Here is a 24,514-nt window from a genome sequence, read left to right on the forward strand (position 1 = left end):
ATTTTCTATTTTTAGAAGAGACAGGGCTCTGCTTAGGCTGGTCTTGAACTGCTGAGCTCAGGCAATCCTCCTGCCTCAGCTTCCCAAAGTGTTAGGATTACAGGCATAAGCCACTGTGCCCAGCCTGAATGTTATTTTTCAGAAATAAAAAAAAATCTGGAAATATGATAAATTTTCCAAAGTTGTTTAAAGATTACAATCCAGGAAGGTATTTTTGTAAAGCACAGGAGACTATAGGGAGAGACTGTCCGATACTTCCACAGTTTGCTTGCCATGAAATAACACGTTTCAGATATTTTTCTGCTTTACGATGGAATGCAAAGCTAACCCTCCAGCTACTCGTGGTGCTACATAAACATTTAAGTCCTAATGACACAACGTAAGAGTTACACAAACTCCTTAGAGCTAGACAAAGCCACACTGGCATGACAGCAATGCCACCACTCTGTAGCCAGCCCTGAAACACGGAGCCAGCTACTAATGCTTGGGCCTTGTATACCCAAAGAGAAGACACAGGACCTCAAGAGGGTGAAATGAAACAATGCTTCTTAAGCATTTACCAGAGTACTTGGTGCAAAGGAAACATGAATAAATGGCTAATCTTTTTTTTTTTTTTTTTGTAGAGACAGGATCTCACTATGTTGCTCAGGCTAATCTCAAACTCCTGGCTTCAAGCAAGCCTCCCACCTTGGCTTCCCTACATGCTGGGATTATAGGTGTGAGCCACTGCACCTGGCCAATAAATGCCTGTTCTTGTTATCAAGATTGTACTGAAAGAAAAAAAAAAACCAAAACACTAAAAAACCATATTACCGAGTGTTTATTATTAGGAGACATACATTATCCTACTACCAAAGAACATTAAAAAGAAGGCACCACCCTTGAATGAAATGAGTTCTCATTCTCTGTTAATAACCAAGTCAATGCATTTGATGGATTAAAAAGAGTCTAAAATTCTTCTGTATCTAAAACCTGGGAGGACACAAGCAGGGGGCTCAAGGACACCCAGCAATAAAGGACAGTTGGCTGTGTGGGGTGTCTAAACACTGGCAAAGGGGAAATCCCAGGCCCCAGCCGTGAACACACTTCTCCTTCCTTCCCATAACACGGTTCTTTAAAGGGCAGACTTATGGTTAAAAAGAAAAGTATGTGCACAATTCAAAATTCCCTTTAAAGTACTATTAGCCTGAATACCTGGGCTTTAATGCTTTGTATTTTGGAAAACACGAATTGCATTCAATTACAAAACGTGAGACCGTCATGCACCTTGAAAGGGACAGACCCAAATCCGTTGCCCCTCAGGGAAACCACACTAAGCGTACCGTGGTGGAACCGCGGTAAATATAGCAGAGGACATAATGCTAACTGCCCTACCAGTGATTTTCGGGCCAGTCTGGTCTGTCCGAACAGTTCTAACCGTCCACAGGCTTTGGATCCGGTACTCGGACGCCGAGTGCGGGGGCGCCCCGGGCGCCTGCTCCTCCGAGACTCACCTTGGTCTCTCTGGAGACGGGTTGGGGCTGCGGGGAGGAGGCGTGCGGGGCACGGCCGGCTTCGGAGCGATGCTGGCTGCAGGGAGAAGGCCGTGGACGATGTGTTTCTGCACAAAAGGAACGCAGCAGAGGTCGCTGGAGGGGAATCACCTGAGCTTTGTAGCCACCGCCCCGCCCGCGGACCTGAGAGGAGACACCTGCGCTGGCCGCCCAGGACTCAGGCTCCGCCCCCTCTTCTCCCCTGCCATCCCCACCCCCGTCTGGCCAGACAAGTGCACCCACCCAGGGAGCAACGTCACAGCTGCCCACTGTGGGGCCCTCTCATCCTACCCACCTCATTGCAGCTTCCCTGACTGTCCCCCAGAGTCCCCCTCTAGGCCCTGCCCTTGTGCCACAGTACTGCCCCCACTGATGCCTCGCGTGCTCTCCCCCTGCAAAGCAGGGCGGCTTCCCCAGAAGCAGGTGACTCTTATCTTTCCCAACCCCAGCACTGGGCACGAGGCCTCACACCTGGCAGGGGCTTCATAAAGATTGCACGTGGCTAATCTCAAAGACGCAGAGTAACAAAAGCTAGCTCCTGGGCAGCATGAAAGTAGAGAGCCCTGCTTCGGGTTCCAGTCTCTGTTTTCTGGGTGCTAGCCGTTCATTCACATCTACTAGAGGCAGAACACCATGACAGCAACGAAGAAATCTTGTCCCCATCCTCAGGGAAGTAGAGTATAGCGGGGAAACACCCACACAGTTCTCACAGAACACGGAAGAGCCAAGGGAAAGGGAAAAGCAAAGTGCTGGGAAGGCCCAGGGAGGGAAGGGCTCCTTCAGGCCTGGGGCTGGCACGTGGACCTCAAATGCCCTCCGCAGAGAAGATCACAGAGGCATTCAGACTGGGTTTTCAGAGATGGCCCCTGCTCCCGAATTTGGAACTCTTAATGGGAAAGCATTTTAGGAAGGGAGAACAAATGAATGGAGCAAGACACTGGTGGCAGTGCTCTGGAAATAACAGGCACAGTGCTCTGGTTTGCTGGAAAGCAGAGTCACCTGTGAGGCAGAGGTTAGAAGACGGGGCTGGGGGTGGGAGTGGGATTGCTGCCATCTGAGGAGCTTTCGTACCAGACTGAGGAGATCGGGTGGCCTAGTGAGGAGCATCCATTGGCGAGTGCAGGGAGGACTAATTAGGCAGTGTTTGGCACAAAATACAAAGGGGGAAAGGGAGGCGCAGCCATGGGGCGCTCTTCAGGAGAAAGGGACGGCAGGCCTCCCAAAAGCCACCCCACCCTAGCCCAGTTCCACCTGCACAGCCACCCACAGGAGTGGGTGTTCCAGAACAGTCTCTGCCCAATCCCTCCACTCTGTTTACCCTTCAGTGTGGTGCCTACCACCCCACATTTGTCCAGCAATTTGATAGTTTACACACATGCCTCCTCCCTGCCCCCCATAACCACCTCGGAGAGGCTCAAGGACAAGAAAGGGCTTTTTTAACCTTCAAACCTGCAGAGGCTGGCCTCTAGTAGGTTCTCCAAAAAGGCCTCATGAGCTTTGTTTTTGTTTTTGAAAGAGTGAATCCCCTACAGTATGCTAAACATTTCCTAATGTCCTATCACCTCCAGACTCTAAATCACAGGATGATCCTACCTCTACCCAACATGAAAACCTTCCCACAAAGGAAGCCCCCCTCTCTTGCTGACAGGTAAATGCTCCAGCGTGGCATAACAGGCCGCTGTAAGTTGGTTCCTACCTTTGGACCCAGATTCATTTCTTGCTAACCCTCTTCATCCCGCATTTATTCTCTAGGCGTTAACACTCAGAGTTGCCTTCCATTTCCCAAACAGCAAATAATTCATTCTTCTCCAGGCCTTGGTATATATGCTGTCTTCTGCACCTGGAATTCTTTCTCTACTCCCCAAAAGGTCCAGGGCAACTCTCCAGACTGACTTTGCTGCCCCTCCCCTGATACACATGTCTACAGTAGTTCTTGTTTTACCATCTTGTGAATTATTTTTTTTTATTTTCTTTCTTATTCCCAAAAGCACCAGAACATCTTGTGAATTATTTATCTACGATTTATCTACTCTCTAGACAATGTGGCCCAAGGCTATCAATCAGTTGTGGGTCTCTGCACACATTAGAAACTTAACATGACTTGAGTTAGCAAAATTGCAATGCAAAAATATGTTTCAGTTACGTCTTCTTCATTGCTTCTCAACACCCTCCTGTCAGTAGGTCATAGGCTGAGAACACAAAGCCAAATCAGACATGCTCTCTGGCCTCACTTTAAAATACAGTTCAGGGCCGGGCGCGGTGGCTCACGCCTGTAATCCTAGCTCTCTGGGAGGCCGAGGCGGGCGGATTGCTCGAGGTCGGGAGTTCGAAACCAGCCTGAGCAAGAGCGAGACCCCGTCTCTACTATAAATAGAAAGAAACTAATTGGCCAACTAATATATATAGAAAAAATTAGCCGGGCATTGTGGCACATGCCTGTAGTCCCAGCTACTCGGGAGGCTGAGACAGAAGGATTGCTTGAGCCCAGGAGTTTGAGGTTGCTGTGAGCTAGGCTGACGCCACGGCACTCACTCTAGCCTAGGCAACAAAGCAAGACTCTGTCTCAAAAAAAAAAAAAAAAAAAAATACAGTTCAGGAGTGCCCTTATCACAACGCTTTTTCTGCACCTTAAAGTATTCATTTTGTGGAGAATTGACAGTAAGTAGGTTTGGGGTTTTCCCAGGCAACTATGGAAAAGGGAGGCAGGATCAAAGGAGTTGAGGGTGTATGCGGGGAGTGTTGGACGGTGGACTTAGAGCTGGAAAAGAGGGCAGTGAGGACATCAGGGACGGGACAGTCAGTTAAAAGTTGGCAGGATCAACAGACTGTAGGGGGGAGGCGTGAACAGATCATTGGAGTTAGGATCCTAGAGGAAGTAAGAAGGACAGGAAGGAGGGATGGTCAGAGACTGAGGCTGGGAGTACAAGCATTCAGTGACAGAGTGGCTTTGGCGGAGGGAAGCATTCCAGGCAGAAGGAACGGAAAAGGTGGAAGCCCGGGTGGAGGCCGGCGTGGCTGGAGAGGGTGTACCGTAGTGGTGGTGGCGGTCATGGCACTGTTAGCTAACAAGGGCAGAGGCAAGCTCAGACTTGAGCTTTAAAATAATCCCTCTGCCTGCTGCATGGGGAGTGGACCTAGGGGCAGGGCAAGCGTGGAAACAGAGGCACCAGCGAGGAGCGGCCGCAGCAGCCCAGACACATGCCGGACGGCTGGGTGTGATGGAGGCGGAAGCAGCCTACCGATGCATTTGTCGGGGAAGGGCGAAGATCTACTTACGAACTGGTGCCTGCGGCCTCTGCGAAACCCCAGGAGCATCCTTGCGGCGGGCGGGTGGGCGCACCAGGGCCTGGATTCACCAGCAGCTCTCATCACAGCCAGGGCGGCCCGCTAAAGCCGTCCCGGGTCCAGTCTTCGGGCTTAGCACTAGACGCTTTTTCTTTCCGGAGGACTTTGCAACAACCGCGTCTGCTATTGGCTCGGTTTTGTCCGCGACCAATCAGAGCCAAGCTTACTTCCACGCGCGTCGTGTTGGCAACCGGCAGGTTCCATTCAACTTCCCCCCCAGAGCGGAAACGGTCTGCGCTGTCGGTTCTCTCATTGGCCGAGTTAGGTGTCCATCTCCAACGCCACAGCCTATCCGCCGCTGTGGGGGGCGGAGGGCGGGCTGGATGAAGCACTTTGAGAGCATCTGAGGCGTGAAGCCGGAAGTGGCTCGGCCTCAGGTAAAAAAAAGTCGCCCTTGTGTAGAGTGGGGCGGAGGTGGGGACCCTGCTAGCTCGGTCCCCGCCCTGGACTGGACTGGGGAGCCATAGTGCGCGGCGAGCTGGGGTGCCAGGGCCAGGTACGTGACGAAAACGAGGGACGCGGCCACCGGGACAGGAATCTCCCGGTTCTTAGACTTGTGCAAATAATTCGGTTTTTGAAAGAACACTCTGCAGACGGGATCCTGCCCCAGAGGCCCCGGCTTCGAGCGCAGTGTGGGGCCGTGTTGCATTTCCCTCCGATGGAAAGGGGCCCCCCTGATGGCCCGGGCCCCGTGCACGTGCCTTTGGGGCACATCGTGGCCAGTGAGAAATGGCGCGGGTCGCAGCTGGCGCAGGAGATGCAAGGTCAGTGGGCTGCCTGCTGCCATAAGCCCTGTCCTGCCCCCACACTTTTTTTTTTTTTTTTTTTTGACGGTTTGCCTGTTGCTGCCTTTTCATACAAAGCTCACTCACAGATCTCATTTTCATTTTAAGGGAAAATTAAGCTCATTTTTGAGGATGGCCTGACACCAGATTTTTACCTGTCGAATAGATCCTGCATCCTTTATGTCACAGAAGCTGATTTGGTGGCAGGAAATGGCTACAGAAAGAGGCTTGTTCGGGTTAGAAATGTAAGTACTGGATTAAAGAAACTGAAATTGCACATGGACTTGGTTATCCCCTTTCCCCTCCATCTCGTGGAATAATTTATATAAAACCATTGGCCATTCGAAGCACACAGTGATAGCTTTCTTAACCTTGAAAGGAATTTTTGTCACACAATGATTTACTACTGTCTTCTTTTAAGTCCAGTAATCTTCAAGGCATCGTAGTAGTTGAAAAAACCCGGATGAGTGAACAATACTTCCCAGCCTTACAGAAGTTTACTGTGCTGGACCTTGGAATGGTGTTACTTCCAGTGGCCAACCAGATGGAAGCATCCTGCCTCATTGTCCAGTTAGTAAGTGTGGCTTCCTCTACTTTCACCGTAGACCTGACCCCATGCAGACTCTCAGCTGCCCTTGCTATAATTGCAACTCATCAATCCAATCTGTCATTCCCCGTGCTGGTTTAGAAAACCTTTTTGAGGAATTTATTAGTATGTTCAGAAGCTGCCTCGGCAGCCAGCTGAGCTTGCCGCCCACTCTAGGCAAGTGGATCACAAAGTAAACCAGTTGGAGACCCAGTTTGAGACTCCCAGGCTGTGACGACGCCATCATTCATTATTATCTTGCATTTACACTGGCGAATAAGTCAACCAGCAGCTGCTTTGCCGCATCCCTACAGCACTTGTGTGTGTGCAAGTTTGTGATGTTTATCTAAAAACAAACAAAAAACCTGGTTCTCTGTTGTCCTCACTGACTTTTCAACTTGGTTGTACATTACAATGTCCTGGGGAACTTTTAAAATAGTAACACATGAGCCTTACCTCTGACCAATTAAAAATCAAAACATAGTGGTAGGGCCAGAGCATCACTGCTTTTTTTTTTTTTTTTTTTTTTTTTTTTTTTTTTTTTTGAGACAGAGTCTCGCTTTGTTGCCCAGGCTAGAGTGAGTGCCGTGGCGTCAGCCTAGCTCACAGCAACCTCAAACTCCTGGCTCAAGCAATCCTCCTGCCTCAGCCTCCCAAGTAGCTGGGACTACAGGCATTCGCCACCATGCCCGGCTAATTTTTTATATATATTAGTTGGCCAATTAATTTCTTTCTATTTATAGTAGAGACGGGGTCTCACTCTTGCTCAGGCTGGTTTCGAACTCCTGACCTCGAGCAATCCGCCCGCCTCGGCCTCCCAGAGTGCTAGGATTACAGGCGTGAGCCACCGCGCCCGGCCCGCATCACTGCTTTTGCATTATTATTTTGTTTTGTCTGAGACAGTCTCACTCTGTTACCCTGGCTAGAGTGCCGTGGCATCAGCTTAGCTCACAGCAACCTTAGACTCCTGGGCTCAAGCGACCCTCCTGCCTCAGCCTCCCAGAGTGTTAGAATTACAGGCGTGAGCTACTGCACTGGGGCCTGTGTTGTTGTTCAATTTCCCCCTCTGATGTGCACCTAGGGTTGAGAACCAAATTGGGAATGGCAGGCAGCCCTGTGTGGTTCGGTATTCCTAACTTCCCTTGATACGATGCTGTTGTCTGCCTTAGTAGAACCACCACAAGCTGAAGACTGGGTTTCTCCTGTGATAGGCAAGCTGCCTGCAGGTCCAGTATGAAGCAGATCTAGGTTAGGTATAACTATCATTTACACTTGCACAACTGAAATGTTTCTTAACGGACCATAGGAAAGTATTCGAATTCCTCAGAGTATGTTTCTCATTCGTTTTATCTGAAACATTCTGAAAACTCAAGTTTTTTATAAATTGTTTACGTCTTACTCCTTTGTACGGCTAGTGATTCATATTTCAATAATTTTGTTGCCTGAAAAATTATGTTCATGGTATCTGAAAACATTGGTACCCACAAGTCCAGCCGAACCAAATGGAAAAACCGAATTTCCACGAAACAAATTTTAAGAACGCCGCCAGTCCTCCAGAGGGCGCTCATGTGCTTTCTCTTTAATTTCTGGTTCAGGTTCAGGAGCAAACCAGAGAGCCCAGTAAGAACCCTTTTCTCAGGAAGAAACGGGCTCTGCTGTCCGAGCTGTCGCTCCTTCGAACCGTGCAGCAGATCCCGGGCGTAGGGAAAGTGAAGGCGCCCCTGCTGCTCCAGAAGTTCCCAAGTATCCAGCAACTGAGCAACGCTTCCGTCCAGGAACTGGAACAGGTGGTCGGACAAGCGGCAGCACAGCAAATCCACGCCTTCTTCACACAGTCCGGGTGACAGCTGGCCGTTAGGCCTCAAACAACAGGATCTTGCTTACATACTCAAGAACTAAGAAGGAAAAAAAAAGACTTCTCCTCACAGCAACTAGAAGATGAGGTGAGGCCTGAGCGGAGCCCGCAGGTGGGCACGGCCCTGCAGACTGCATTGCAGTTGGTGGGCACGGCCCTCCCTCTGCTGAGCCGAAAAGAGCCGGCGGGGATCTTCATTCTCAGCAAAAAAGTCAGTTAGGGCCATATTATATATAATGTGTGACCTTGACCTGTGTCTATCATAGGGAAGTCTTATAAAAAGTTCCAGGTGGAGGGTGTGACCATCAAAGGAAACAGACACACAACGAAGCCCTGTGCATCATAAGCCCCTTGTTCCTGGTGTCGGAGCTGCTGCTCAGGTCTGGCCTTCATGTATTAATACCTGCGCTATGAGGGCTGCTGCCAACGTAAATAAACAGTTACACAACTGCACAACAGTTCCTTCCTTCATTCTTCCTTTCCTCCCCGTTTTCTTTCTCTTTTTTTGGTAGCTGTACAGTTTGTAATCACTGGGCATGCATTCTGAATCACAAAGCCTGGAGTCTAAATTTCCCATTTAAAGCTGAAAAATCAATGTGTGTGAGGCAGAAAAGAAAGTGCCTGTATATGTGTGGTCCAGCAGTGGGAGGACACACAAGAAAATGTTAGGGGCAGCTGCAGCCAGTGAGGGGAGCTAGGGGCTGGTAATCAAAAGGTGCAGCTGCCTCTTCAAGAAATAAATACAATTAAGTCCTGCTTCGTGAAATGTTAGTAATTTTTAAAATCAAAACACATTGTGCATTAAAGCGGAAACAATTTGAAAAAGGGGGAAATTAAAATGAAATAAAAGTGAAAACAATTCAGGTGTGTGAATGTTTATTTAAATATTTATACAAACATGACCCTAAGAGCACTGGATACACTTTCCCAAAGGTGGTTGTTTCCCTCAAGATATTGCACAACAGAAAATGATTAAATTCTTAATGATTCTCAAAATCAGATTTCAATGCTATATATTTCCAGCTATGTATGTAACTTGTACTATGTCAACTGTGAATCTTATTAGAGTCACAGTATCATCCAACCTATAGCAAGAGAAATCAATTGGTAAGAATGTCACTTAAAAAAGTCAAATAGAGCTTTGAAATGGAATCATTTACATTTTCACCTTATAAGACATAAAACTCCTTTTTTTACCCAAGACTTATAATATACAATTATGTACCTTCTACTTTCAACAACATGAAAAATGTTTTGAGTATCAAACAGTATATTATCTACCTTGTAGATAGCATCTTCATCTAACACTGCCACTGTGTTAGCAACTTTTACATGACATCAAACTAGAAGAAAAGCTGCTCCTAAATTGCTTTTATTTAATAAATCAAGACAAATTTGGCACTAGACTTTATCTAGAAATAACATTCATATTATGTAGATATTAATAGTAAAATCTTGTTGTTTTAGGTTAAATAATTCCTTCCTATTAGGAAAAGCAGCTCTTTGGAACAGTTTTTAGTAACACTAATTTAGCTCTACCATGACAGCCCTCTGAACCCCCTTAATTCAGGGGGCATCTGAATTCTAGATTAAGGAATGATTATTACCCAAACCTGGAAACTATCACAAACAGTCCTAACCACTAAAAACAGCCATATCTTCAACACTATTTACAAGACTTTATATAATAAATAACTTTTTTGCAGCAATATAGTGACACCCCTCAAAGAAGTTTGTGGTTCACAGATTTCCAGAGGTTTCTTGTTACTTTCATAAAAACACATGAAATGCAAATCTATACCACGTGAACAATGAGATCTGAAAACATTTAGGTATTTTCCACCATGGCACAAATCGTGAAGGCCTCGCCAGCACCCTCAACGTCCAGGGGCCCGAGCGTTTTTTGTTTCCTCGAGTCAGTACAGAGAACTCTCGGAGTTGAGAAGGCTGAGAGGAGAGGGGAGCTTCTTCTTGATCTGAGGCCTCGAGACCCCAACGGAAGGGAGGCACAGGGTGCTGGCCGACTTCTGCCTGTTCTTGCTGGTGCCCCAGCTCAGGAAGGACAGCTTCTTCGAGATTTTCTTGGTCTTATCACTTTTATCGTCGTCCTCAATGGCTAAGCAGATCATGGAGTACGTTTTCTGCATCCCCACGGAGTACGTGGCACACTTATTATGCTGCGAGCAGACAAGGAAGGAAAAGGGCGTCAGACATCTTCAGGATGTCTGATCCGCGATCGCCGAGTTGGAGACTCATCCTGCACTTACAGCACCCTCTTAAAAATTAAGTTGATATAATTCTGAAACTTGGGTGTCACCAATGCTTATGGAAACTCTGAAGCTGATGTAAGAATGCTTATGTAAATTCTTAAGTTGATATAATTCTGAAACTCAGGTGTGACACCAATTTTAAGGAATTTTTTTTTTTTTGAGAGAGAGTCTCGCTCTGTTGCCCAGGCTAGAGTGAGTGCCGTGGCGTCAGCCTCGCTCACAGCAACCTCAAACTCTTGGGCTCAAGTGATCCTCCTGCCTCAGCCTCCCGAGTAGCTGGGACTACAGGCATGCGCCACCATGCCCGGCTAATTTTTTCTATATATATTAGTTTGCCGGTTAATTTCTTTCTATTTATAGTAGAGACGGGGTCTTGCTCTTGCTCAGGCTGGTTTCGAACTCCTGACCTCGAGCAATCCGCCTGCCTTGGCCTCCCAGAGTGCTAGGATTACAGGCGTGAGCCACCACGCCCGGCCTTAAGGAAAATTTTTAAGAAATGTACTCAGGTGTAGCAACTCAAGGCTTAGAAACCACTACTCACTCCTTGAGGTTCTTAACTATATTTGAGAAAGGAATACACAGAAATGAAAACACACGGGCCGGGCGTGGTGGCTCACGCCTGTAATCCTAGCACTTTGGGAGGGAGGCCGAGGTGGGCGGATCTCTCGAGGTCAGGAGTTCGAAACCAGCCTGAGCAAGAGCGAGACCCCGTCTCTACTAAAAAATAGAAAGAAGTAAATCGGCCAACTAAAAACATATAGAAAAAATTAGCCAGGCATGGTGGCGCATGCCTGTAATTCCAGCTACTCGGGAGGCTGAGGCAGGAGGATCGCTTGAGCCCGGAAGTCTGAGGTTGCTGTGAGCTAGGCTGATGCCACAGCACTCCAGCCTGAGCAACACAGTGACACTCTGTCTCCAAAAACACACACACACACAAACAGTAGGGCTTCCCGTCTCGTGTTGGTGCCTTTACCTGGATGGTCCTCTTGTTCCTCCCTCAACTGCCTAGAGCAGCCCCTCCCCACCCCAGTCATTCTACCATGTTCCACGTTTTCTTTCCTTTAAGGCACTTATCAAAATCACAACCAGGTATTTGCTGCTTTAGAGTTTCCCGGGGGCAGGGACCTTATCTGTCGCGCTCGAGCTGGAGCTCCAGCACCTAAGCGAGCACCTGGCACACGGCTGACGCTCGGTCAATATTTGTGCAGTGAGTAAGTGACTGCTGTTTAGGGGGAAGGTCTAAGGTTCATTACCAAGTGTGGCAAAGTGCAGAAGAGAATCTACGGTGTGATTCCTCCCGCCTGGAAAAATTAAAGGAGAAAACGGTGCACGTGAACTTGCAGACAAGCTGAAGGCTTCCCAAGACATCCCAGGAAGTGGCTAACACTAATGTCTCCGAGTTGTAGAGAGGGATGTTCATCACTTGTCTTAAGCCCATCTGTACTACTGGAACTGTTTTTTTAAACATGAGCATGTATTACACTTTTGTAATTAAACTTTTTTTTTTTTTTTATACAGAGTCTCACTCTTTTGCCCAGGCCAGAGTGCCGCGGCGTCAGCCTAGCTCACAGCAACCTCAAACTCCTGGGCTCAAGCGATCCTCCTGCCTCAGCCTCCCGAGTAGCTGGGACTACAGGCATGTGCCACCATGCCCAGCTAATTTTTCTTTTCTTTTTTTTTTTTGTAGAGATGGGGTCTTACTCTTGCTCAGGATGGTTTTGAACTCCTGGCCTCAAGCATCCTCCTGCCTTGGCCTTCCAGATTGTTGTAATTACAGGCATGAGCCATTGCACTCAGCCAATAAGAATTTAATCAGGAAGATAAATCAATTATTTTATCTATAGGATTAAGAAAAGTTTTTGCCATTATCTCTTTGAGCCAAGGTGAGCACACCCCAGTGACTGCAAGCTTAGGCGTTCAGTGGTTTGTGCCACATCACGCCGGTGGGAGGCAGAGGGCCTGGCAAAGAGATCCCCGGGGCGGGGCGTGCAGAGGTTTTACCCAGGGACACTGTCAGGACACACCATGGATGACGTGGAGTCCAGGAGGCTCACGACCTTCATCTCGATCTCGTCCTCGCCAAAGCTCTTCAGCAGTTTCATAACCTCACCCACTGTCAGCCACTTGCAGTCCACGCCTTGAATGGAAACAATGTAATCTCCCTCCTTGGCTCCTGCCAGCTACAAAGGTATTATTTAAATAAAGGTCAACATATTTTTTTTTTGTTTTTGGAGATAGTCTCTCTCTGTTGCCCAGACTAGAGCGAGTGCCGTGGTGCCAGCCTAGCTCACAGCAACCTCCAACTCCTGGGCTCAAGTGATCCTCCTGCCTCAGCCTCCCGAGTAGCTGGGACTACAGGCATGCGCCACCACGCCCGGCTAATTTTTTCTCTATATATTTTTGGTTGTCCAGCTAATTTCTTTCTATTTTTAGTAGAGACGGGGGTCTCGCTCTTGCTCAGGCTGGTCTCGAACTCCTGACCTCGAGCGATCCTCCCGCCTCGGCCTCAAAGGTCAACGTTTTGTTCACTCAAATCCCAGACCGGTTCCCAGACGCATTAACAAAATAGATACTTGCATTACGTTTGCGTCAAGAAAGCAAAAATCAATCCTTTTCTTACTGGGCACGTGGCATCCACGAGGCCTTTCACATCAAGTCAGGCTTCCGACCTGGGCGAACCCTAAATTCAATCACCCGGATACACGTGTTTGAACCATTTCTCTGTATGTTTCCCAGGCTGACTCTGCGGGAAGCTGCCGGCGGATCCTGCTCCCAGCGTGCTTACCCCGGCCGAGCAGTACGGATCCAGGCAGTGGACCTGAACCGGGGTGTTGCCTCTCAACGTGAACCCCAAGTCCCCTTCTTCTGCGGTGAAGTGAACGCTTCGAGGAGGAGTCCACCTCTTGTTGGCCGAAAACACAGACAAGGGGCCCTTTGGAAGACAACACCGTTAGGGGTAGGATTTGAAGGCCGAACCAGACATTTAAGAGCTAACGGAAGTTTTTGACTCTTCCCCCTTTGAAAATATCACTTGGCTTCGGTCACAGACTAATGACGCCATCTCAGCTGATGAGGTGCTGGAGCAGTCAGACGAGAACATTCATTGCCACTTCTCTAGTATATCTGATATATTTGCAATAAATTTATCTCTTAGAAATTATCTTAAAAATAAGATCTCTAATACAAAAAAAAAATCTAAAATGCCTAAAAGTAACTTTTTAAAATTATGCTGTGGTCTGAATATTTGTGTCCCCACCCACCCAAAATATGTACATTAAAACCTAACCACCAATGCGATCACTAGGAGGTGGGGCCTTTTGGAAGGTGATTAGGTCATGCCCCCAAGAATGGGATTAGCAACTTTTTTTTTTTTTTTGAGACAGAGCCTCGCTTTGTTGCCCAGGCTAGAGTGAGTGCCGTGCCGTCAGCCTAGCTCACAGCAACCACAAACTCCTGGCTCAAGCGATCCTCCCGCCTCGGCCTCCCAGAGTGCTAGGATGACAGGCGTGCGCCTGGCAGGATTAGCATCTTTATACAATAGGCCCCAGGGAGCTCTGCTGCCTCTTCTGCCATATGGGGACACAGTGAGAAGGTGTCATCTATGAACAGAGAGTGGGCCCCCACCAGACACCCAATCTGGTGATGCCTTGATCTCGGACGTCCCAGCCTCAAGAAATGAGAGAACTAAACGTCTGTGGTTTATAAGCCGCCCAGTTGATGGCATTTTGTGACAGCCGCCCAGATAAACTAAGACAGCAAACTAGCAAAATGTAAGAGCCACCTCCTTAGGTGGCTTATGAGATAAGCATCCAACTTACCAGCTTCTGAAAGAAGTCCGTTACCGCCAACTTGGAGAACTGGGGCGGTGTGATTTCAGCCTCCTGCTCAGTTTTAGCTGGAAAAGAAGATTAAAAACGAAAAGATAAATGTTTCTGTCGATAAAAGTGATCCTTGAAAACTCAGGTCTCGAGGCCGGGCGCGTCGGCTCACACCTGTAATCCTAGCACTCTGGGAGGCTGAGGCGGGAGGATCGCTCGAGGTCAGGAGTTCGAGACCAGCCTGAGCAAGAGCGAGACCCCCATCTCTACTAAAAAATAGAAGGAAATTAATTGGCCAACTAAAAATATATAGCAAGAATTAGCCGGGCATGGTGGCGCATGCCTGTAGTCCCAGCTACTCGGGAGGCTGAGGCAGGAGGATCGCTTGAGCCCAGGAGTCTGAGGTTGCTGTGAGCCAGGCTGACGCCACGGCACTCACTCTAGCCTGGGCAACACAGTGAGACTCTCTGTCTCAAAAAAAAAAAGAAAGAAAAGAAAAAGAAAACTCAGTTCTACAGCCTTCTCTCCGAAGGGAAGAGGCAGCGACACTCTCTCCTGGTCACCGGTCCTTCCCCTTGGTCTAGGGGAGCAGCACAAGAAGATGGAATACTGCTCCAACCCCCGCCAGTGGGCAGCTACCGGGCCAGTGGGCTGCTCTGGGCTGGGACGAAGCAGTGACGGTCAGACGCGACGCCCCCTCCAAGGAGCCCCTGGCGTCTGTCGGGCGTCCTCTGGCGCTCTTAACGCCCTACTGAGGAGCCACCTGCACTTCAGGGGCTGCAGTTACGGACGTTCCATGTCCCTGTCCACAGTCCCGGGGGTACTGGGCTTCCTGTTTTCATCATGACTGTGCAATGTGAGGACTTCACAGCGAGGGGTGGCTTCGCCGAATCCCGTCCGCTGGTAGCTACACACCTCTGTGAACAACAGTGTAGCGGAACATCCAGGCAAGGATGGCTGGCACCACCAAGGTGGCTCACACCCCTCTGTCCACAAAAGGACCCTGTGGCTCCTTGCAACCCACTTACTCCAGCGCGGGGCTCCGGCAGCTACTCGTCTACTATAAGAGCAGCCGCCGCCCCCACTGCAGCTGCTCGCCCCCTCTCCGTGGAGTTCGAGTCTCTACCTCCCAGCCACAGAGGTGCCTACCGTGTCCCTGAAGGACAGTCCCTGGGCACCAGCCCTGGTTCCACCTAGCAGCTTGGTCACTGGGGGCAAGAACTTTGATCTCCTTAAGCCTTAATTTCTTTCTTTCTTTCTTTCTTTCTTTCTTTCTTTCTTTCTTTCTTTCTTTCTTTTCCTTCCTTCCTTCCTTCCTTCCTTCCTTCCTTCCTTCCTTCCTTCCTTCCTTCCTTCCTTCCTTCCTTCCTTCCTTCCTTCCTTCCTTCCTTCCTTCCTTTTCTTTCTTTTCTCTTCTCGTCTCTTCTCTTCTCTTCTTCTCTTCTCTTCTCTTCTCTTCCTCTCTTCCTCTCTTTCTCTCTCTCTCTCTCTCTCTCTCTCTCTCTCTCTCTCTCTCTTCCTCTCTCTCTCTCTCTCTCTCTCTCTCTCTCTCTCTCTCTTTCCTTTCTTTTTTTGAAACAGAGTCTCACTCTGTTGCCCGGGCTAGAGTGCCGTGGCCTCAACCCAGCTCACAGCAACCTCCAACTCTTGGGCTCAAGCGATCCTCCTGCCTCAGCCTCCCGAGTAGCTGGGACTACAGGTAAGCGCCGCCATGCCCGGCTAATTATATATATATATTTTTTTTTAGTTGGCCAATTAATTTCTTTCTATTTTTAGTAGAGACAAGGTCTCCCTCTTGCTCAGGCTGGTTTCAAACTCCTGACCTTGAGCAATCCGCCCACCTCGTCCTCCCAGAGTGCTGGGATGACAGGCGTGAGCCACCGCGCCCGGCCCCTGAGCCTTAATTTCTCCATCCCTAACACTCCGGTGATACCAGTACCTCCCTCGTAGCATTAAAGGAGGGCTGAATGAGATCCTGTATACACATGGTGCCAACTGTCACGTAGACCCTGGCAGACCCCAAATGCTCCATAGATATCCACCAACGTTGCTATGGACAAGCCCGGGCCTCTAGCTTGAGCAGGGCCCTGTCTCTAAGGGCTTGGTCCCTGAAGACAGAGGTGCAGGATATAGGCTGAGACAGGGGGATACGGACAGAGGGGCTTCCCTCGACCGGGCTACCCTCCGTCCCCACCCCTAATTTCTGGAAAGATCCTGGTCATTCCTCACTGTAAAGCCACCTCTTCGGGGAGGTGCTCCCTCACCCACCCTCCCGGGCAGAAGTGACAGCCACCTCCCCCAGGACAGCAACAACCGCCTGCAGTTTTTTTTTTTTTTTTTGAGACAGAGTCTCTCTCTGTTGCCCAGGCTAGAGTGAGTGCCGTGGCGTCAGCCTAGCTCACAGCAACCTCAATCTCCTGGCTCAAGCAATCCTCCTGCCTCAGCCTCCCGAGTAGCTGGGACTACAGGCATGCGCCACCATGCCCAGCTGATTTTTTCTATATATATTAGTTGGCCAATAAATTTCTTTCTATTTATAGTAGAGACAGGGTCTCGCTCTTGCTCAGGCTGGTTTCGAGCTCCTGACCTCGAGAGATCCTCCCGCCTCGGCCTCCCAGAGTGCTAGGATTACGGGCGTGAGCCACCGCGCCCAGCTAGCAGTCGTATTTCTGACCCTCTGTATTCCTGAGCTCAGGGCACCTGGGAGACGCTCGGAAATGTTGGCCGGGATGAAAGGTGGAGGCGAAAGACAGAGACAGCAAAGCGCAGCTCCCCAGAGGCAGCCGGAAACGCAGGTGGGCGAGGAGCCCGGCAAAGACGTCGGACCACAGGGAAAGCTCCCGGCTGGAGGTGACTGGCGGCTAAGACCCCAAGGCAGCCTATGGGACGTTACGAAAATGGATCTAGGGGAATGAAGCAGGGAGAGCAGACCCCTGGGAAATGCCGGAGGGAGGGTGGGTGGGATCGGGCAGGAAACAGCCGGCAGAGAGGATGGGGAAGCAGGATCGGGGCGGCGAGAACCGAGACGGCAGGTGCCCGGTGCCAAGGGAGGACTGTCGCCGGGCCTGGGTGCGTCTTGCTGCAAAGGGGTCGCTGACAAGGCTGAGGACCATAAGGAAGCCCCTGCACTTGGGAGTCAGGAGATGGAAACTCCAGGGCAAGAGTAGCAGCACATCAAGGGCCGGGCGCGGCGGCTCACACCTGTCATCCTAGCACTCTGGGAGGCCGAGGCGGGAGGATCACTCAAGGTCAGGAGTTCGAAACCAGCCTGAGCAAGAGCGAGACCTCGTCTCTACTAAAAATAGAAAGAAATTAACTGGCCAACTAAAAACATATATAGAAAAATTTAGCCAGGCGTGGTGGCGCATGCCTGTGGTCCCAGCTACTCAGGAGGCTGAGGCAGGAGGATCGCTTTAGCCCAGAAGTTGGAGGTTGCTGTGAGCAAGGCTGACGCCACGGCACTCACTCTAGCCTGGAGAACAGAGCGAGACTCTGTCTCAAAAAAAAGAGCATCCCATCAGCCCCTGCCCTCTGCAGCCCTCAAGCACCCAGCGCCCGGCGAGGGCCGGTCCGAGCCCTGGGCACTGCACACTACACACTGAGCACTGTGCACTGAGCACTGAGCCCTGCGCAAAGCAAGCCCGGGTCTCCCCAGGGAGCCCCGCGTCTCGGGCTGGGCACGCTCTGTCCGCAGGACGGGCATCCACCCACACAGACAGGCGCACGCGGTCCCCGCGACTCACGAACGATGTCGGGAGCCTGGATCAGGTTCAGGAGGTCATCGTCGGCCTGGTGCTGCGAGTACTTGAGCCGGGAGCGCTCCTGCGCGGCGGAGAGCACCTCCTGGAGCACCTCGATGTTGCGCAGCTTCTTGCACAGGCTGGCCTCCCGCACAGACTCCTCGTGGTGGGCCAGGGCTCTGCGCAGGTGCGACCTCCCTGCGGGCGGAAACCGGCACCCGAGTCACCCGTGACGCCTGGCAGACAGCCGGCCCCGGACGGCCGACCTGCTCTTCCAAAGGACCCACCCGGACAGCTCACGCCTCCTCCACTGAATGCATGCCTGTGTGTGATCGTCTCACGCCTGTCATCCCAGCACTATGGGAGGCAGAGGCAGGAGCATCGCTCAAGGTCAAGAGTTCGAAACCAGCCTGAGCAAGAGCGAGACCCACCCCCCATCTCTACTAAAAATAGAAAGAAATTAATTGGGCAACTGATATATATATATAAAATTAGCCGGGCATGGTGGCGTATGCCTGTAGTCCCAGCTACTCAGGAGGCTGAGGGAGGAGGATCCAGGAGTTTGAGGTTGCTGTGAGCTAGGATCCTTGAACCCAGGAGTTTGAGGTTGCTGTGAGCTAGGCTGATGCCACGGCACTCACTCTAGCCTGGGCAACAGAGTGAGACTCTGTCTCAAAAAAAAAAAAAAAAAGAAAGTGAGCCGGGCACGGTGGCGCATGCCTGTAGTCCCAGCTACTCGGGAGGCTGAGGCAGGAGGATCGCTTGAGCCCAGGAGTTTGAGGTTGCTGTGAGCTAGGCTGACGCCACGGCACTCACGGTAGCCCGGTTAACAGAGTGAGACTCTGTAGCAAAAAATAAAAATAAAATAAGCTCACTTGTGTCCATGAAATATTCAATCAACAAATAGTCACTGAATGTTCTAGACACTAGAGATGAAGCAATTAACAAAAATTTGCCCCTGCACTTATGGAGTTCACATGGAGGGGTTGAAGACAGATAATTAACAAGCAAAGAAATATGCTATATGCAGAGTACAAAGAAACATGTAAGAAACACGTAATAACGTGTGCAGCGACAGGGCACTGGAGAAAAATAAAGCAGGGTGTGCAGAAGCGGCAAGAGAAGGTGGGAATACGAGTCGCTCTGTCATGGGTGACCACGGAAGGCTTTCTGGGCAGGTAACTTTTAAGCGCAGCCCCACCAGCAGTGAAGGAGCAGCCAGTGCAAAGGCCCTGGGGCAGGAGCGTGCGGATGAGGTAGGGGCTCAAGGGCAACAAGGAGCTGGGGTTGTGGCTGGGGCAGTGAGGGTGGGAGAGAGGTCAGAAAGCGGCAGGGCCGGACCACGCCTGACCCGACAAGTGCAGGATGGGGACCTCACCCCCGCTGGGGGTGGGATGGGAGCCACTGGGGTGCGGGCGAAGGACTGGTGTGGTCTGACCCCCGAGGCCAGGGCACTCGGAAGGAACGCGGGGAAGCAGGCGGGCCGGTTACGAGCGGGGCGAGCCGCGTGACCTCTCCCGGCCTCTGCTTCCTGAGATGCAGGATGGGGCCACGCCAGACCCATCTCACGGGCCGCGTGAGTTTCGGCGGGGCGCTGCGTGTTAAGCAAGCACTATACACGCGTGGCTTTGGCCAGGGTGGTGGGATAAGAAGTGACAGAATCTGGGATATGTTTTCTGAGGGATCTGCTAACTAAATGCGGGGGGAGATAAAGAATGACAGGAGGGGACGGTGAGGGTTCTGGCCTGAGCACCCAGGGGGACAGGGCTGCCATCACTGAGGTGGGAGACTGTGGGTGCACATTTGTGTGTGTGTGTGCATCTGTGCATGTGTGTGCGTGTGTGCACGTCTGTGTGTGTGCATGTGTGTATCTGTGTGCATGTGCCTACACGTTTGTGTGTGTGCATGTGTATCTGTGTGCATGTGTGTGCACATTTGTGTATGTGTGCACACATTTGAGTGTGTGTGAGTGTGTATCTGTGTGCATGTTTGTGTATGTGTGCGCATGTGTGTGTATCTGTGTGTATGTGTGCACACGTTTGAGTGTGTGCGTGTATCTGTGTGCATGTCTGTGTATGTGTGTGCATGTGTATGTATCTGTGTGCATGTGTGTCCACATGTTTGTGTGTGTATATCTGTGTACATCTGTGTGTGCACATATGTGTATGTGTGCACGTCTCTGTGTGCGCGCATGTGTATCTGTGTGCATGTGTGTGCACGTTTGTGTATGTGTGTGCACACATTTGAGTGCGTGTATCTGTGTGCATGTATGTGTGCATGTTTGTGTATGTGTGCGCATGTTTGTATCTGTGTGCATGTGTGTGCATTTTTGGGTATGTGTGTGCACGTGTATGTATCTGTGTGCATGTGTGTCCACACGTGTGTGTGTGTGTGTGTGTGTGTGCAAGTGTGCATGCTGGGGGAGGGCGTGGGGAGGGACGCAGGTCTTGGGGGTGAAGGCAGGTTTGCACGTGGAAAGGGACATTCACGCTGCGACACAGAGAAGACCGGATTCACTACGAGTGCCTGGGTGCCCTTGGTGCTGCAGCTGTGACGCGAGAAACTCCGCACACACGTCCCTCCTCGCCAGGTGGCCAAGGCCCATCCCAGGGAGATGGCTGGGAGATCGCAAAGCCCCGGCTCACGGAGGGAGGCCTGGGTGCTCTCGGACCCGCTGGAGGGCCGCTCCTCGTGCCTTCTGAACCCGCGGGGGCCGAGAGTCCAGACTCCGCCCTCCCGAGCCCCCCAGCGCCCCGCCTGCCGAGGTCGGGGATCGGCACCCACGGGCCACCCAGCGGGCCGCGGCTCTGGGCGCGGGGCCCACACGCACCCAGCTGTCGGCGCTGCTGCCCGTCCTTCAGCGTGGCCAGGGCCGCCAGCCCCTCCGGCATGTGCTCGTACAGCTGCGACAGGCACTTCTCCTGGTGGTCCTCGTCCGCGCCCGGCTTCACTGCAACAAGGCCACCGGTTAGATGCCACGGCCGATGCGGCCACAGACCCGCTCAGACACTACTCTCCCAACCCCACCGCCCGGGTCCCCTCTTCCCCAACCGCACCGGGCACCGGGGACAACGGTCTGCCCCCAAGCTTTTGCTCGCGGTGACCGACACGCTCCAGGGCTCATGGTTTGGCCCTGAGCCCCCGCATGTGACCTCCTCCAAGTGACCCGCCACACAGAACCCCCCCGGCACTGCCTGGCCCGGCACCTCGGGGGGCTCCCTCGACCTCACCCCCCGCCCGTGCCGGTCCCCTTCTCGAACCTCGCAAATCACGTGGAATAGACTATATAATACTAAGGAGGCATGATACAATGTTTCTATGTGTTTCCATATCTTGTCCAGTAGAATAGATTACATAATACTAATGAGGAAGGATACAATGTTTCTATGTGTTTCCAAATTTTGTCCTGGGGAATAGACTACATAATACTAACGGTAGTGGCTAACACTTTCGGAGGGACTGAGATGCACTACACAGGGCACAATTTAGCCATGTATACAGACACTTAGTTTTCATAGTAGCCCGGTAAAGTATGTTCTCTTTCTATACTCATTTTGCAGATGAGCAAACGGAAGCACAACACAGCTCAGTAACTTGGCAAAGGTCACTCGGCTTGTAAATGGCAGAGCTGAGATAAGAACCTGAACAGTCTGGCTCCAAGAGGCCATCCTTTTAATCACTCTGGGGGCCGCCTGTGTTAGTATTTGTTAATCAAAACTAACCGAAACTGCCACCCAACCTCTAGGTCAGAGCCAGCGGTGGGGCAAGGAAAGTAAGCCGCCCGCCTTGAACTCCACATTTAACTGAGTGCCAAGAACTCAGTAAACAAGAGACATAATTTAATGCAATTATTTTTTTTTTTTGAGTCAGAGTCTCACTCTGTTGCCCCAGCTAGAGTGCCATGGTGTCAGCTTAGCTCACAGCAACCTCAGACTCCTGGGCTCAAGCGATCCTCCTGCCTCAGCCTCCCGAGTAGCTGGGACTACAGGCATGCGCCACCATGCCCGGCTAACTTTTTCTATATACTTATAGTTAGCCAATTAATTTCTTTCTTTTTTTTTTTTTAAAGCCAGTCAAATGTAGCAGTGGGGGGTTGAATACCAACTTTAGTGACACTAATGTTAATAAGTTCTGATAACCCACTACCATAGGACCAGCTCGATTAATTTCTATTTTTAGTAGAGATGGGGTCTTGCTATTGCTCAGGCTGCTCTTGAACTCCTGAGCTCAAATGATCCTCCTGCCTCGGCCTCCCAGAGTGCTAAGATTACAGGCGTGAGGCACTGCGCCCGGCCTTAATGCAAGTTTTAAAGTCTCCAAATCAATGCAAAAAAGCCCGTGATGAACAAAACATCCAAATTTCTTCTTGCCACAGCCTCCAATGCAGCTCAGCATAGATCCATTACCAATCCTGGTCTTTATTCAAAATTTCCATCATCACGGATTTTATTGATTCATTTAAAATATTACCTTAAAATGGCACACTCATCTTGATTACTGAGTTTTTGGCAGCCCTTAGATTCTCGATTCCAGGTGGAAAGTCATCTGCTTGCCCCTAGGCCAAATTAAGCTGCCCACCCCCCAAGAAGAGCTTACAGCCCCCGCTCCCACCTGCCCGTTGTGACGGCCACCTGGGTCACCTTGCCATTCTCGCCCTCTGCCTCCAGGCTGTGAGCATCTCCAGGGCGGGCAGGCATCTCTCGCTCAGCTCGGAGTCCCTGTCCCCACCCCGACCCCCGTCCCCTCCCGTCCTGGCAGCCCGGCCACTGCCCTGCCCAGACCCCCTGCCGCCCAGCGCCCAGGCCTTACGCTGGTGGTCGATGAGGAGGGTGGCGGAGAAGTAGTGGGCCAGGGCGGCGTAGTGGTGGGCCTTCACGCAGGCCAGGCTGGCCCAGGAGTAGGGCACGTTCTCCCTGACCGGCGCCTGGCTCATGGCCGCGTGCAGCTGCTGGCAGACCTCTGCCACCTGCAAGAGAGCGGCGCTGGGACAGGACGGCCAGGCGCAAAGCAGAGAAAGGGCCGCCCCCCTGCCGGAGAACGCTGGGGGATCTGGGAGCCGCTCCAGGCGACTCCTTGTGCTGTCGGCGCCCGGAGTGAACGAAGGGGGGACCGGGCAGCTGTCACCAATGCTGGATTTCGGGCTCAGCTGCAGACGGACTCGGCGATCCCCGCCTGAAGCAGTGACGTGGGCCACGACAACGCAGGCCCGCCGCTGCAGCCGGGGTGGGCGCGCGGCCAGGGTTGTGGGCAGCCCCTGCCGCTCCCGGGGCACCTGTGCCGGCCGGCCCCGCCGCCCCCAGAAGTCGCGGGAGCCGGGAAGTCTCACCTTGGCGGCCTCCTGGGCCACCTTCACCAGCACGAAGAACTCGTTCCGGATGCCGGGAAGGCAGATCCTCTCCAACACGCTCTCCTGCGCCTGCGCCAGCATCATCCTGCCCAGCACGCTGAGCATGGCGGGGCTCATGTCGTAGCTGGGCGTGTGCGTGAACGTCTCCCTCAGGTAGCTCAGAACCCCTGGAAGGGTCACAGTTGTGCTCCTTAGTTTAGGGCCATGCTCACCTCACCATGCTGCCCCAGAGAATGACAGAAGCGAAAACTGGCGCCACACGGCACCTTTACAAATGGGATTCTTTTTCTTTTTCCTTTTTTTATTTTTAAGACAGAGTTTCACTCTGTTGCCCGGGCTAGAGTGCGTGCCGTGGCGTCAGCCTAGCTCACAGCAACCTCAATCTCCACCTGGGCTCAAGAGATCCTGCTGCCTCAGCCTCCCGAGTAGCTGGGACTACAGGCATGTGCCACCATGCCCCGCTAATTTTTTCTATGTATTTTTTAGTTGGCCAATTAATTTCTTTCTACTTTTAGTAGAGACGGGGTCTTGCTCTTGCTGAACTCCACACCTCGAGTGATCCTCCCACCTGCACCTCCAAGAGTGCTAGGATGACAGGCGTGAGCCACCACACCCAGCCACAATTTGGATTCTTAATGACCACATGATCCAGCAGTCCCGCTCCTAGGTGCACCCCGAAGAATTGGAAGCAGGGCCCCACTGATACCTGTACCCCATGATCATGGCAGCATCACTCACAAAAGCCAAAAGACAGAGACAACCCAAACGCCTGTCGATGGATGAATGGATAGGCACAATGTGACATGTGTATATGATACAACGAAATATCTCTCAGCCTTAAAAAGGAATGAAGGCCAGGCGCAGTAGCTCACACCTGTAATCCTAGCACTCTGGGAGGCTGAGGCAGCCAGATTGCTCGAGGTCAAGAGTTCCAAACCAGCCTGAACAAGAGCGAGACCCCGTCTCTATTATAAATAGAAAGAAATTAATTGGCCAACTAATACATATAGTAAAAATTAGCTGGGCATGGTGGCGTGTGCCTGTAGTTCCAGCTATTCGGGAGGCTGAGGCAGGAGGATCGCTTGAGCCCAGGAGTTTGAGGTTGCTGTGAGCTAGGCTGACGCCATGGCACTCGCTCTAGCCTGGGCAACAAAGTGAGACTCTGTCTCAAAAAAAGAAAAAAGAATATACATATATATAGAAAAAATCAGCCAGGCATGGTGGCACATGCCTGTA

The 24,514-nt window shown here is 51.3% G+C and overlaps 3 protein-coding genes across 7 annotated transcripts in view; 1 reads left to right on the plus strand and 2 right to left on the minus strand.

Moving 5' to 3' along the window:
* The window catches only part of CEP89 (centrosomal protein 89), a 51,896-nt gene extending 46,937 nt beyond the window's left edge, over positions 1-4,959 (minus strand). Inside the window, exons 1-2 of the mRNA XM_012775156.3 lie at positions 4,809-4,959; positions 1,494-1,600 (exon numbers count right to left, since the gene is read on the minus strand). Of these exons, the coding sequence (XP_012630610.2) occupies positions 1,494-1,600; positions 4,809-4,901 (200 nt within the window). The 5' untranslated portion in view covers positions 4,902-4,959. The remainder of the gene's footprint in view (positions 1-1,493; positions 1,601-4,808) is intronic.
* Positions 4,960-5,180: 221 nt separating this feature from the next.
* Positions 5,181-8,952, plus strand: FAAP24 (FA core complex associated protein 24). 4 transcript variants are annotated; one of them, XR_001156678.3, is made up of 5 exons: positions 5,181-5,641; positions 5,771-5,907; positions 6,084-6,236; positions 7,844-8,191; positions 8,370-8,951. XR_001156678.3 is itself a non-coding variant. In XM_075992975.1 (4 exons), the coding sequence occupies exons 2-4, from the start codon at positions 5,843-5,845 to the stop codon at positions 8,090-8,092; spliced, it is 462 nt and encodes a 153-aa protein (XP_075849090.1). In that variant the 5' UTR covers positions 5,181-5,641; positions 5,771-5,842; the 3' UTR covers positions 8,093-8,952. The 4 variants fall into 4 exon arrangements, 3 of the variants coding, with proteins under 3 accessions (XP_075849090.1, XP_020138832.2, XP_012630619.2); XM_075992975.1 differs by having other exon boundaries at positions 6,089-6,236; positions 7,844-8,952; XM_020283243.2 differs by having other exon boundaries at positions 7,844-8,951.
* A 10-nt stretch (positions 8,953-8,962) lies between these two features.
* The window catches only part of RHPN2 (rhophilin Rho GTPase binding protein 2), a 49,521-nt gene continuing 33,969 nt past the window's right edge, over positions 8,963-24,514 (minus strand). For both annotated transcript variants that reach the window (XM_075992974.1, XM_012775158.3), the window contains 8 exons: positions 23,258-23,445; positions 22,741-22,897; positions 20,762-20,881; positions 17,935-18,129; positions 14,192-14,268; positions 13,159-13,305; positions 12,398-12,553; positions 8,963-10,280 (listed from right to left, as the gene is read on the minus strand). In XM_075992974.1, coding sequence (XP_075849089.1) covers positions 10,020-10,280; positions 12,398-12,553; positions 13,159-13,305; positions 14,192-14,268; positions 17,935-18,129; positions 20,762-20,881; positions 22,741-22,897; positions 23,258-23,445 — 1,301 coding nt within the window. In that variant the 3' untranslated portion in view covers positions 8,963-10,019. The remainder of the gene's footprint in view (positions 10,281-12,397; positions 12,554-13,158; positions 13,306-14,191; positions 14,269-17,934; positions 18,130-20,761; positions 20,882-22,740; positions 22,898-23,257; positions 23,446-24,514) is intronic.

This window comes from Microcebus murinus, chromosome 16, assembly GCF_040939455.1.
Source record: "Microcebus murinus isolate Inina chromosome 16, M.murinus_Inina_mat1.0, whole genome shotgun sequence".
In the NCBI taxonomy this organism is placed as follows: Eukaryota; Metazoa; Chordata; class Mammalia; order Primates; family Cheirogaleidae; genus Microcebus; species Microcebus murinus.

Bases quoted from the DNA above. Each gene is read 5' to 3' on its own strand.
- FAAP24 (XM_020283243.2), top strand. From the start codon at position 5,536: ATGGAAAGGGGCCCCCCTGATGGCCCGGGCCCCGTGCACGTGCCTTTG. The intron at 5,642-5,770 runs GTCAGTGGGCTG...TTTCATTTTAAG, and splicing joins GCTGGCGCAGGAGATGCAAG to GGAAAATTAAGCTCATTTTT. The intron at 6,237-7,843 runs GTAAGTGTGGCT...TTTCTGGTTCAG, and splicing joins CCTGCCTCATTGTCCAGTTA to GTTCAGGAGCAAACCAGAGA.